This window comes from Petromyzon marinus, chromosome 30 (genome assembly GCF_048934315.1).
Source record: "Petromyzon marinus isolate PM22_M1 ecotype Great Lakes invasive population chromosome 30, UKy_Petmar_22M1.pri1.0, whole genome shotgun sequence".
NCBI lineage: Eukaryota > Metazoa > Chordata > Hyperoartia > Petromyzontiformes > Petromyzontidae > Petromyzon > Petromyzon marinus.
In genome coordinates this window covers 7,898,992-7,913,117 of record NC_133696.1, presented here as the reverse complement: position 1 = coordinate 7,913,117, position 14,126 = coordinate 7,898,992, and the positions used below count along the sequence as shown (strand labels likewise).

The following is a 14,126-nucleotide window of genomic DNA, read 5'->3' as shown; positions in this document are numbered from 1 at the left end:
AGAACGGACAAGGAGGAGGTGCAACAATAAAATCACGTGGAAGACAACATCCCCAAAGAGCCACGAACGCAAGCGGTCCTCAGCCGACATGCCAAAAGGCGTCGTCTCACAGCGGCCACATTTACACCATTGACGGACAGCGTGAATTGGATAGAAACGTCGGCCGTTTATCGCCGGCGCTGCGCCCTCAATGGCGCCGCTGACGGTGATCGCGCACGGCAAATGGGTGTTTTAAGAGGCCGAGTAAAATCAATCGGCGGGAATTGATTCCGATTGGGTTCTTTGTCAATTTTATTCCTGCCTGCCTGCGTGTGACGGTGGCCGGCAGCAATCGGCGGAGACCAACGGCCGCTTGGCTTGTGACAAATGATCAAAGGGGAAGTAAAAAGAACACATCCACGGTGACGTGCCACGGCGAGATTACGGGTCACCGAAACGGGACAAGGCATCAGACCAGTGTCAACAATTGCTTTCTGCCCGTGAATGGGCCATGTAAATACGACCCGCGTAGGTTTTGCGCCCGCGTGCCGTTTTGCTCCCTGACGCGTGTTTTCCCGTGCCGCGTGCTGTTTCGGTACCGTCCGACGTTTCGCTCGACGTGCTGGGGAGAACTTCCATTAGGGTTCCCCAAGAAGAAGAAGAAGCTCGCGGAACGTGAAAGACGTCGGACGTCATGCCGAACCAATTACGCGGCACAGCCCTGAACGTGCGCACGTGGGAGAGGGGTGTGAAACGTTGCTCCTGCGGACCCAACTGCCCGTTGGGTCGTCTCTACAAGACGTCCTCAGCGTCTGCATGCGTCACTCGGACGGCGCTCGAGATTCCTGGCGGCGCCTCGCAGAATGAACGCGCTGTAGTGTTTGCAAAATTTAGTGTCATCGATGACAATATCTTCTATTGTGCTCCACATTTCAACCAAATCTTGGGGGCAATGGTACGTGCAGAAATATATACAATTAAATGTGTCTGCAGATTTGTCTCCAAGGCGTCAACATTTGTTGACCTCTTTCTGTGCACAGTGAGTGATTCAGTCTCGGCGCAGAGCAGACAAACACAATCACCTCGCCGTGATGCTGTGGTCGGACATCGTCTGAGCGCAGAGATCGATTCGTGGGAATTGTTTGATCGAGTTACAAACTTGCAGAGCGCTGATCTGCGTTGAAACGCCACGGCAAGTGCCAACTGATTTGACAGAAGCATACATCAGTCGAAATGTCCAGGTGAAGGCCCACATCTCTACCCTCAAGATGGGGCATTACACAAAATGATAGAGCCTCCGGGTAATTTTCTGCTGCACAGTATCGTTAGAGATCGAGCTGAGAGGTGTGTGCGTCTGTGCGTGTACACCACTGAAATAGCTGTCGCTTTGGTGTAATGCATTTCTTTCACTTTGTACGCTTAGTTTGAATGATTTCATTAACGTAAATGCTTCGTGAACTCTGAGCGTCTATTTACAGGGTTTGGTTCTTCTATTTAAAGAATAAGCATTGACACTGATTTGATGACTCGCTCACTGAAATATCTCTCCTTTGACCACCACCACCACCACCGCAACCACCGCCGCCACCGCCGCCACCGCCACCGCCGCCACCACCACTACACCACCGCCAACCCGTCTCTCCTTGCACAGTGGGCGGTGGCTGCTCACCTGTGCTCATCGTCTCAACGGGCACCTCGCCACCGTAACTAACGCCGCCGGGCGTCGTATCGACCGAGCAGCGCAGGCGGTACGCGGTGCCGGGCTCGAGGCCCGAGATCACGGCGAACGTCTGCCCGGGCGATACCAGGACTCTAACCCAGCCGCTGTCACCTGGCAAGCGCCAAAGGGTGGCGCCGGCCAACAACAAAAGTGGAACAAACGGACGGGGGGGAAAAAAAAAAGATGTAAACGAAACAACAGACGTTAAAATGCAACGATATATAAATGCGGAAAATAAAAAAAATATATAGCTCTGTCAATCCACTGCTGGATGAAGGCCTCCCCACACCTTGCCTGGCCATGGGGGGTTGGTGTTCACGTGCTTTGCTGCGCTGGGCAGTGCCGGTTGGCGAAGGGGTGAGGCCCGCGACTGGTTTAGATATTTCTCGTGACTGGTGTTAGCCGCGGTCGAGATATCGAACTCGGGACGCCAGGTTAATAGTGCAGTGGGCTACCGCTCCACTTCAAGAGAAATCACAAGATATTCTTGGTTCTTTCGGTAAAGTCACGTAGAAGGGAAACAATAAAATAATAATATTTTTTATATAATAATAATATTTTTAATTATTTTGTTGTTTCCCTTCTACGTGACTTTACCGAAAGAAACAAGAATATGAATCCCTGCAGTCACGAAAGCTTTAAATCAAAATTTAAATCATAACAAAACAATTGTTAATTTTAAGAAGTTAAATAGTAAATTGACATCACACAATGATATGCCATGGTGTGTAAGTCGTAGCCAAATTAAGCTAGCGATTGGTGAAGAGTAAACATTAAATTTTCTGATTTTGAACATTATTGCTTTATTCTTAAACATGTATTTTCGATGTAGTCTTAATATTAGCATCAGCACATCTATATTAAGGATTTCGTCAAAAATGTAATTATGGCCTACATCAATACTGCATGTTGATTAAGGGCTGCATCTATAATTTTATGACCAGTTACATCAATTAGTCTGTGATTACACCTGCAAGTGAATCAATGGTTGCATATATATGAGTCTAGTAATATTACATTTAGATAACAGGTCCAGATTACAGGAATGAATCAGTGAAGTGTTGCGTTACTATGTCTATTGAGGAATTACATCAATATGTATGAGTCTATTTAGAGTTAAAATGTATAGTCTATTGAGGATCACCTTGTGCATTACATCTGTAGTCTATTTCACAATGAAGATTTCATCTCGAAGTATTGAGGATTACACTGAAGAACACATCTGTAGTACGGTGAGGATTACATTGAACTTTACATCTGTGAGTCTATCGACGATTAACAATGAAGATTGACTTCTGCGAGTCTACCGAGCGCTGCGTTGGGGCAGTGATGGTGGGTTCGCGAGGATTCGAGGGGTTTGCTGGGTCTTACTCTCGGCTGGCGCGTACTCAACGTAACGCACGTCGGCCGACCGTCCGCTGGGGGCAGCCGCGAGACTCAGGTTTACAAAATTCTCGCCCACGCCGGCCACAACGGGGTCCATCCAGGCCGGGGCTGGCGGGAACGCCGCGGCGACAACCAGGACACACGCGCACACGCACACGCAGTCACGGCGATACGCGTCACGTTACGTTCCCGCCCGGCCCCCGCGAGGAGGGCAACGCGAAGCGGGAGTGTGCTTGATATGTTCGTGGGCCCAGAAGCCTCAAGCGCTCGTCTCCTTCAGGAGGGTCCTGCGAAAGGCTGTTTGGAAAATAGCTTTTTTTTTTTTTTCAGTAACACAAACAGCTCGAACGCTTTCGTCAATAACGATACAAAATACATAATAGGGGACGTTCCGGGCAATGGCCCTTCATCAGAAAACATTGCCCAAAACGTCGTCAAATGTTACACCTCTTTTCCTTTTCAAGGCCACAATGTCATTGACATGGAACCCATTGACTTTGCGCTCCACTGCCAACGCAGCAGCTCCACTGCCAACGCAGCAGCTCCACCAAATAAATGTAGATTCTTTGGGCAATTATTGCAACCAGCAAGCAATACGCACGAACACACGCAAGCAGGCAGCGAAAACACGTGCCCGCACAGACATGGCTGGCACCAGTGCTCTGAGTTACACAGCTTTGAGTGTACGAGTGAGTGAGATGTTACCGTAATATCGTCATCATGTCATTATCGCCGTCACTATTATTGTTTTCTTTGTCTCTATCATCGCCGTCATCACTAGAATCATCACTATCATGACCGTAATCATTATCATCATCATCTCCGTCATCAATATCTTCACCATCGACACTATCTTCGCCACATCCATCATCACCACTGTCATCTTCAAAATCATCGTCACCATCATCATTACCTCGTGACATCCGTGACTGTCATTACAACGCCCACCACCGCCGTCACTATCATCATCACTGCCATCGCCATCGCCGATGTCATCGGCATCGGCGCCATCACCACGACCTTCACGGCGGTCGCGTTGGGGGGGAGGGTGGGGGGGGGTCGCTCACCCACGTCGAGGTCGGTGGACCCCTCCTCGTCGGCGGCGCCGCCCTCGCCGGCGCGTGTCCGCGCGCTCACGCCGAAGCGGTAGCGCGTGTTGCGCCGGAGCCCGTCCAGCGTGTGCGACGTCACGTTGGGCCGCGCCAGCTCCACGCGCGCCGGCGGTCCCAGCTCCGGGCCGCTGCCGTTGACTGCGGGGCGGACGAGGTTAGGGGCGGACGAGGTTAGGGGCGGACGAGGTTAGATGGCGGGAGCAAAAGGGGAAGCGATGCTCCAAACGAGGCGGAGCGTGCAGCTGAGATGCTAACTTCACGAGTGAAAGAGTAGAGAGGGCGGACGGATCAAGAGAGTTATTTAAAAAAAAAACGAGAGAGCCCGTACAAATCGAAATAAACACATCGCAAACGACAAGCGGTGCAAATGAGACGGTACAAATGAGAGAGACTGAATGAACAATAGACACTTTACAAACAAGACGGACAAATAACAATTAAGACGCACGCATTACAAGCAAGAAATTAAAATGGGAAAGTGGAAACGAGAAGCACAGCACGTTTAAGACGGAACATATGAATGATTCATTAATTTAATTGAGGTGGTGGTGGTGGGGAGGAGGAGGGGTGGGAGGGAGTGCGGTGACTCTCAGGGATCGTATTAGGACAGACCGCCAAAGGTCAGACCGAGAAAGGCAGAGGTCAGGCTGTCTCACCCACGACCCCCCCCCCCCCACCGAGGCTGTGGTGGATATTGCTGTGGAGAAATGCTCATAAAATACCATGCACCCTGTGCGATTGTACTCAAATGAAATAATAATAACTTAGGACACCTGACATCGTTGCCATTCTTATAGTGCAAGGCAATCGCGAAGACGTTCTCTTCCATAGACGGTTACAGACTGCCAGTAGGGGGTGATGTTGCTGCGTGGTTTTTATACAATCTGCGAATAATTAGGTAACCTGCGAATCATTTGTTAAAATGTGGAACGTTTGGGCCTTGATGCCTGCACACAACGGCCAACGATTTAGAATAAACGTAATGGGTTATTTAACGTCCACTGTGATGCAAACGGAGCGTATTAATTTTAGCTAATATAGCACCCGCGGGTATTTACCGGGGCGGCCATGGGTTTTGAACTGAGAAGCGGCGAACTCGCTACCAATATTTGTGTCTGTGTCAAACCACTGACCTATAAATAATCCATATATCTGTAATACTACAGATGATTACACAAGTAATGTGACGATGATTTTCATCGATTGGACCATGAGATTGCTCAATTAGTCAAACTGCCCTATGCTTAACAGGGGGAATTGTGGGGGGGGAGGGGGTGCTTTGTCTTTATGTTTACAGCAAGAGAGTTTATTGAGCCCAGTGTGATACAATGCAACACAACGTGTTCATTCACCAACAAAGAGTGCGTGTGGAGGAGTGAGACCCTATGGATTTTTTCCCCCGGCAGGACCCAAAGGCAGGCTGTGACATCGGAATAATTAATGTTTGTTCTCGGCGAAAATCCATTAATCATCTGCGCTAATTATAACCCCTTAAGGCTTCCTGGCAAAGACAAAAAAAACCCAAAGCCCACTCCCCTCTGAATAATAAATGAACACTGAGGAAGGATTATTTCTGGTTAATTGTGTTATAAAATGTAATGCAGGTCTGCCTTTAAATAGCGACCTTCAGCCTCAACGGGTTTTTCCGCCTGGTTTAACTCACTGCCTTTCCACCGCTCGGTGCTCGAAAAATCTATTTTGACACTGCCAATATAAGCAAAGAAATAATAACGAAACAAGTGTTAATTCTTCCTGTTGAAACTTAGCCGAATTTAAGTGAATTAATCAAATGTCACACTGCTCCGGTAAGACAGCGGGGCACAGCCCGTCACACACTCACCGCTCTGGTAGTGCAGCACGTAGCCGGTGATGACACCGTGCGGCTGGAGAGGGGGGGCCCACACGAGCGTGGCCGAGTTGAACGTGATGCTCTGAATGCGCAGGAACTCGGGCTTGGATGGAACTGGTAGGGAAGAGGGGGGGTGGGGTGAGCAGGAATTGAAGGGGTGGGGGCAAGCAGCAGCAGCCGATGTGAGCAGGGAACAACTCTCACCCAGATCGCAAACGACGAAATTGGGAATTAAAAAAAGAGCAATCATCGCGCCCCCTACTGGCAAACGAATTCCAGTTTACAGGTCGGGTGCTGAGTCGCCTTGCAGCCACAGGGGCAGCTGCCGCTGAGGGGTTCCCTTTCAAATGTGCGAGATGAGACGCGATATGAAGCGCGCCGAGATGCCCCCGGTGTAAATATTATTTTCCACATTTCTGGATTTTGGAATTTCTGGGGTGCGAGGCCACGCTGCGTCGTACTCACCGCCCTCGGGCGTCTGGAAGGAGCGTGCGGGGCTGGGCGGCCCGTCGCTGCGCCCGTTTGACACGCGTACGTCCAGCTCGTAGGAGCAGAATGGCTCGAGTCCCGGTACGACGCCGTGCCGCCGGTCAGGCGCGAACACCAGGAAGCGGCGGTCAGAACGCCGCCGGCGTCGCCGGCGCCGCTGCTGCTCCTGAGCAGGGCGCGAGCACGTGTGCGGAATGGAGACGCTGCGTCATTATTTTTATCGTCGCCAACATCGTCATCATGTACGTATGTATATGTTGCAAGGCCGTAATTATAATATATATTGGGGGGGACACATCTCCCCCAATATTCAAATATGCTCAAAATGTCCCCCCCCAATATATTGCTATAAAATAGATTTCTGTTAATATGATTGTGGTTATGGTTGTACTTTATTCATCACTAATCTCTGCCATTACATACAATGAAACAAAAAAGGTAAAAAAAAACAGAGCAATGTAATACAATACACTCTTAGACATTATTGTAAAAAAAAGTCCATCCTATGTGTTAGTGAATTTTTTAATATTTTAGGCAGGAAATGGCAGGAAAATCGTTTTCAAATTTAGATTTATTTCTGGGGGGGGACCCCTAGACCCCGTGGAAGATTTGGTCCCCCCCCAATGTTGACTCCATGGCTACGGCCTTGATATGTTGAACTTATTTCGCACCGTACATAGCCGACCTTGCTAACTAGAGGTGCGGGGGGAAGAACAACAAACTAAACATGATCACCGTGTAATCGCTGAATGTATCATTCGTACATTTCGGGTCATAGACACAGGTATCTCATGGACGCATTGGCTAAGTTCGTTTGTGAGTTTCGTTCTTCGATCTTACCGGTGAAGTGAAAAATTACTCGTCGGCGCGTTGTTAAATGCTTGTGCACCACGTGGCAATTAATTTGGTTGGCTGGATTGTCTGGTGGAGGGTTTTATCGTGACACAGATTTGGTGAGATCGTTAGGTGGCCTCACCCAACAATTAATTATAAATCATTATAATCATCACGGCCACTATAATCAAAGTTTATCATCATCAACATATCCATCAGTGTCGCTCTAAAAATCACCATCACTGTAACGATCATCGTTGTCGTTCGAGTCAGTAAATGTATAGGTAGTCTCCGCTTTTACAACACAATGCGTTCCTGGAAAACCCGTCGTAAATCATAGACCGAAACAGTAGAAACATCGCTTGCCGATGTGCTTTTTCCTTTTAACAGCCATATTTAACAGAGTTTAAAAGGTAACAATCCACAAAAAAACACTTGAGAATAACAAAAGCCTCAAGTGAAGTCACATCGGAAACCAGACTCTGTTCAAATGTGTTCGGAGTCGTGTCTGAAGATGCATCGTAAATTAAGTTTCTGCGTCGTAAATGGCTTCATGGTGGCGCATAAACGTCGTGAATGTGACTCGTAGTAAATCAGACCGTCGTAAACCAGAGACCACCTATATCATTGCTATAATCATTTCCATCATCAGCGTCACCAGGACCATCTTAACACACGTTCATGATCTCCATCACGATCGCTATCGTTCACATCGCACCACCACAGCCTCCGTGCTAGGGGGGTCTCACTCGGCCCCCTCTCCTTCCCTGAGAGCTTCAGTCTCACCTGAGTGGGGTGGCCTAGGAGCTCTCGCACCTTCCAGTAGAACACCTTGGGGAGGTGAGGGGTCAGAGAGCAGGTCACACGCTCGGGTCAATCCAATCATTAACGGGCACGAAGTTGAGCAGCGGGGTGCACGTTGATATCCGTTGTCTCCTGTGTTTGCCCAAGGGACTTGGGTAAATATCAGGGCAATTACAGTATTATAAAAAAAACTAATAATTTATATCTTTTCCCCATATTCATTCCAATTGTGCTTATCAGCGTCCTGTCATGGGATGAGGAGTCCATTTGGACATCTAAAAGAGATTTTAGTTTTAGGGCTTCTGTTGATTTTCTCCAAGCGGCGTCCTTACACTGCAGTGGTTGCACTTTCCCGAACGCTGCCTCGCGACTGTTTGTCGCACGGCAGACAAACTGATATTTTAAGTTCTCAAATTAATTGAAAGCATGGAGAGGTGAATACCTGAAATCACGCTTAAAGAAACAAAAAGAGGAACACATGATTCAGAGAACAAAATGCCGGGTAGAGACGTCATATTGATGGTGGATTGGTCGAGATGTTTACTACCTCGCCTGGTATTCAGGAGGTTGTGGGTTTGATTCCAACCCTGATGCCTGTATATTTAGAGTTTTGCATGTTCTCCCCGTGGTCGCAGAGATGATTTTTATCTGGGTCCTCCGGTTTTTCCCTCCACATTTAGAAACATGCGATACATTTTCACGTGACAAGCCACTTTGTTGAGCTATCATTTGTGGCCAGGTCGCTTCTGTAAAAGAGCTACATAGCTCAGTGGGCTTTTACCTGGTAAAGTATAAATAGTTTGATTTAGAGTCTAATGATGGAGTGGCAGCCGAAGTAGGGAACGTGCCCGGGATGGACGTCCGCGGCAGAGATGGAGCAATAGACCTAAATTGCACTGTATTATTATATTGTGAAAGGGGGGCTGAATGGAGAAGGCGGTGCATGCGAATGAGTAGCGGTGGTGGCTGAATGAACAAGGCCTGCATGTAGCAGAAAACAAAACAAGCCGTGCGAGTGAGAGCCTGTGGTTGAACGAAGACGGCTGTACGTGTGAGGCTGTGACTGCAAGGAGGAGGCCGCACGTTGGAGCTCTCACCTTGTAGCCCTTAAGGTGGCCGCGCACGGAGGCCTCTGTTACCGGCTCCCAAGACACGCGGACAAATGTGCTGTTCAGGACCTCGACGTCCACTCTGCCCGGTGCCTCCAAGGGAGCTGCGGTAAGTCGTGCACGGAGGGAAAAAGAAAACAAATGCCGGCAGCTGAGATTCGTCATCTGCTTTGGATGCGATCGATCGCTTAATAGAACGCCGAACGTCACCATCACGACGATTCTCGCATGGGGGGAACGGACGAGCAGAATTTTTTTAAAATAATTTTTTTAGTTTTATACATCAATATATATATAAAAAAGCTTTTCTCCCAAACATGCTGGTCAGCGCCGACTGGTGAAGTGGTGGGGGGGATTGGGGGTGGGGTGGATAATCAAATTCAGCTCGCCGTGTTCACAGCGCGGTGCACCAACCGGCACTGCGCTACCGCTCCACGGCAAATCCCGAACAACACTTTGCCACGAGCTAACGGGGAGGGTGGGGGTGGGGGGGGGGGCATGAATTAGAACCCAATACAGCCACCCACCCACGCCCCTGGTAACGCGAACTGCCAATTTAACAAACGCATTTGGCGATCAGGCCGAGCGTCGCGCATCACCCGCGTGTGAAAACCGAGACCGCCGATTCCCAAGAGGGATCTTCGCGGGGGGGGGAAAAGCATCCCCCCCCCCCCGCGTTGCTGCCGTCTCATTATCGCCTTGCCTGGCAGCGGCAGCCGCGCGGCGGCGCGCCCGCGGATTGCGGCTACAAGTCGCCGACGCAGCGAAGGAATTCGACAAACGTCGAGCGATTTGGGACGCGACGGTCGGTCGGGTCACGGCCCCGCTGTGTGAACTTCCCAATTGCACTCGGCCCGGTGAAGGCAGTGGAGAAAGTGGGTTTGTGCGCCTGTCCGTGCGGACCTTGGAGTGCAATATGCTTGAATGCATGGCTTTGGTTTCCCAGTTGAACACGTGGGAGGCTGTCGCGACCAATATCGTCCATGATAGAGGTTGCTGGGTTAGATCGCGTAAATATATAAAAGTGTCGTTAAAAGCCGCCACCACCCGACACAGCCGACTAGTAAGGGATTGTCACGTAAACAGAACGTGGCCAATTCGTCACTAGCACCAGCACACCGCTGTGTTGGAGAGCCAAGCCACAAGATTTACAATCTGAGTGGCGTTTCGCCAATAATTACAATTAGCTTCAGCAGGCGACAGCCAGATTTGTGGAGGAGTCTTACTGATCCCTTTATAAGCACTGCTTATAAAGGGATTTTCCTGTCAACACCAAAGCAGAGACCCGAGCTTTTGAAAAATAATAATAATGTTTCCACCCTTTCTATTTGGTGTTTGAACATCTTAACGCCTGCTTTATTGCCAGAAAGGGTAAAACCTATTCTTATTTTTCCATACTTTGCTATTGCCAGAAAAGATCTCACGATATAGCTGAGCTTTTCTGAACACCTCATGATGTGGGATGTAATGTCGGGTGAAACGTAGAAAAATTATCAAAACAATGCCCGCTTTTCAACACTCATCCTTCGGTTTTCTGACCACCCAAATGAATTGGCATATTTGCCCCACGACGAGACAACTTGATTTGACTGGCTCTGTCGGGTGGTGGAGGGTTATAGTAAAAAAAAAACTGACATTAAACCTACGCGATCGACCCAAAAGAGACCAATAACGAACCAAGCCAAAGCAGCACCGTCTTTAAAAAAATGATCACGTTGAAACGCGGCGGAGGCCTTCCCGCATAAATAATTGGCATTCATTATCCATATTGCCTAATCTATTTGAGCCGTGGCTTGAAATTCCTGCTGCACTGCACCCTGAAGGAGGTGCGGAGATGCAGTGAGGCATCCTGGACAGCGGTTGAGGGGATTGGGCGGGTTGCCAGTCGGTGGAAGTGGTCTGGAGGGAGTCCCTAAGGATTTCCCCCCGGCATTCTGAACGAGCCTCACGGGAAAATTGCTGACGTTGTTAACAACAACAACAACAAAAACCCGGGCATCGTCCAGCGCATGGTGACACAGCCGGTCGACAACGACGTCACCGTCATGTATGTACTGTGCGTTGGAAACTTCGTTCGCAAAGTACGTAGCCAACCCGTGCTAATCGTTGGATCCTGGAAGCTAAGCAGCAGCCTGTATAGCGCCTGGTTGGGTAACCACCGATCACAAACAGGTTGTTATAGGCTGCGGGTTCTACATGGTAGGCGGCAGAGGGGAGTGGAGCAACATCCACTGCTGTACTGCACTGCAATGCTTCCACATTTGTGCTCGCCGCCTTCACCTGAAACTGACCGGCGTGGTGAAGTACGGTTAAATAAACCTCACGGGAGTGGTGAGGCCATCGCCCAGCAGTGGACTGGCAGAAGAAGCCGTGCACATGCGTTATTATTATTATTATTATTCTGAATCGTTAACCACATGCCGTTTGAACCACGAGCCGGGATTCCCATCGACGCCGGTCCGGCGCTCCACCGCAGCGTCAGCCACCACCACCGGGCCACCCCCGAGTTTGGGGGGGGGGGGGGGCACCTCGTCACGGCAACGTCCGCGCTCCACGACGATCGTTTTAACACGGCGTTTCCCGCTCCCCACCCCCCCCAACCACCCCGCTTTGTCCGGCGCCACTCACAGTCCTCGCCGGAGTATCCGATGACGACGCGAGGCTCGGGGGCCTCGCCGGCGTCGTTGACGGCGCGCACGCGCAGCTCGTACGCGGTGAAGGTGGGCGTGGGCTGCACGACGTAGCGTGCCGCTTCCGTCACGAGCGTGTCGGTCCACGCGCCGCCAGCGTCGCCGTCGCCGCCCGCGTCGCGCACGCGCCACCCGACGAGGTAGTGCAGCCCCGGGCCGTTGCTGTCGGCGCCCGACAGCGGCTGCTCGTGCGGGCACACGTGCGCGCGGGCATCGTCGGCCGTCGTTGTCACCGCGATCGCTCCCTCGTCGTCTTAAAAGATTGCCGTCGTCATCGTCGTCGGTGTCATGGTCAGGATCACCGTTGTCACGATGGTCGACGCCTTCGTCAGCATTGTTATCTTTCACGTTATCATCGTCATTGTCATCACCGTCACCATCGTTGCGCACGCTGCCTTTACAATAATAAAACGCAGCCACTGTCGTCGTCATCATCACCACTGTTATCTTTGACATCATTGTCGCCATCATTATCATCATCATTGTTATCATGATCAGACACATTGCCATAACCGTGAAACATTATCATCACCACCATCATCATCATCATCGTCGTCATGCGCATTGACGTTGTGGCCATCCTATTCCCCTGGCTGCCGGCCCTCTCACCGTCCAGGAGATGATCATGTTGCTGGGCTGCGTGCCCTCGCCCTTCACTCCCGTCGGGTTCATGTCCGGCGCTGGGTGACAGCCGAGCCAGGGAGTGTCAGGGGGACCACGGGGACGGCAAAAAGAAATCAAGACTTTTGAACGACGCCCATACGTTTGAATCACTTTTAGTTTCACCCGAAAAAAAATAACCGTTCACACAATAAAGACAAAGATCCCCTGCACAGCCTCAACAGGCTTTTGGGCAAGTGCTGTTAGCGAGCACATATGAAGGCCGCCACGGCACACGAGGGAGTGGATGGCCAGCACCACGCCCGGCCGCCTTTGTCTCCTTAGTGGCGATGTTAACACACCGCACCAGGTGCTAATTTGAGGCCGGGTCGACCTAGGGGAGGCCCAAGACCGGTTCAGTCAATCGTCACCGGTGTTCGCCATGAGCGGCAATCGAACCCGGGTGGCCAGGTTTGGAGGGCAGTGCGCTCGCCCCTACGCCACGGCACAACAAGAAGTGTTTTCGCAAAACACGGGGGCCACGGAAATGCTGCGTGAAAGCCGTTCATGTAAACACGAGGGTGTCTCGCAGAAGAACGGCTTCGCGAGAAATAAACAATTCGCGCCGGGGGTATGTGGCGATCCCCCCCCCCCCCCCCGCCCGTCCCTGGCGATCGTCTCTCACCGGCTGGACCGGTGGTGTGGGACTCGGAGGGGACGCTGGGCGGGCTCTCTCCCACCTCGTTGGCCGCCGTCACGCGGAAGCGGTAGTCCATGTACGGCGAGAGACGCAGCTCCGCCGAGCTGCGGTTGCCGCTGACGCGAGTCAGCTCCTTCCACGTGCCCGGGTCGAACCGCTCGTCCTCAAACTCCACGAGGAATTCTGGCGGATGGACGGACGGACGGACGGATATGTGGATGGGGTGGATGGACAGATATATTATGGACAAATTAATTAATGGATGGACAGATAGATGGAGGATGGGGGAGGACAGATGGGTAGACATTTTTAAGCATGTGCTGGACAAATTGATGGAGGTACGGATGGGTCGACAGAGGGACAGTTGTACAGATGTATGGATGAACAGACAGATGGGCAAATATGTGGGTGGATGGAAAGATAGTGGGACAAAGTATGAATGAATGAATATAGGACAGATGGACAGATAGATGGACAAACGGATGGAAGATATGCACCTTAAAACCTATTTACTTCTGCTTATTAAACTTTTAGTTCATTTAGTAAATTATTCTTAAAATGTACATATTATTTTTATGCTGAATGTCTGCTGCTGCTGTGTTCTGTACAGTGCTTTGAGATCCTTGATGAAAAACGCTATATACATGTTATTATTATTATTATTAAGAACAGATAAATTGACGGATGGACACAGAGGCAAATGTGTGTACGGGTGGACGGATGTGTAAACAAAACAAGACTGAAAACTCAATTTAAAATCTTATCCGAGGAAACGACGGTGTCCCCGTGCGTTCGGACAAATGGCACGGCGTGCCCCTCCATCACCGACGCCGCTGGCGGTCCGTTCCCTCCCA

The 14,126-nt window shown here is 50.5% G+C and overlaps 1 protein-coding gene across 11 annotated transcripts in view; it reads right to left on the bottom strand.

Moving 5' to 3' along the window:
- LOC116947535 (neuronal cell adhesion molecule-like) overlaps positions 1–14,126 on the bottom strand; it is a 214,446-nt gene that overhangs the window by 17,032 nt on the left and 183,288 nt on the right. For 9 of the 11 annotated variants that reach the window (XM_032963394.2, XM_076070665.1, XM_076070666.1 and 6 more), the window contains 10 exons: positions 13,258–13,455; positions 12,582–12,652; positions 11,911–12,154; positions 9,271–9,386; positions 8,156–8,200; positions 6,512–6,701; positions 6,038–6,160; positions 4,153–4,335; positions 3,071–3,193; positions 1,649–1,810 (listed from right to left, as the gene is read on the bottom strand). In XM_032963394.2, the coding sequence (XP_032819285.2) occupies positions 1,649–1,810; positions 3,071–3,193; positions 4,153–4,335; positions 6,038–6,160; positions 6,512–6,701; positions 8,156–8,200; positions 9,271–9,386; positions 11,911–12,154; positions 12,582–12,652; positions 13,258–13,455 (1,455 nt within the window). The remainder of the gene's footprint in view (positions 1–1,648; positions 1,811–3,070; positions 3,194–4,152; positions 4,336–6,037; positions 6,161–6,511; positions 6,702–8,155; positions 8,201–9,270; positions 9,387–11,910; positions 12,155–12,581; positions 12,653–13,257; positions 13,456–14,126) is intronic. The other 2 variants (XM_032963400.2, XM_032963401.2) reach the window with 1 other exon arrangement.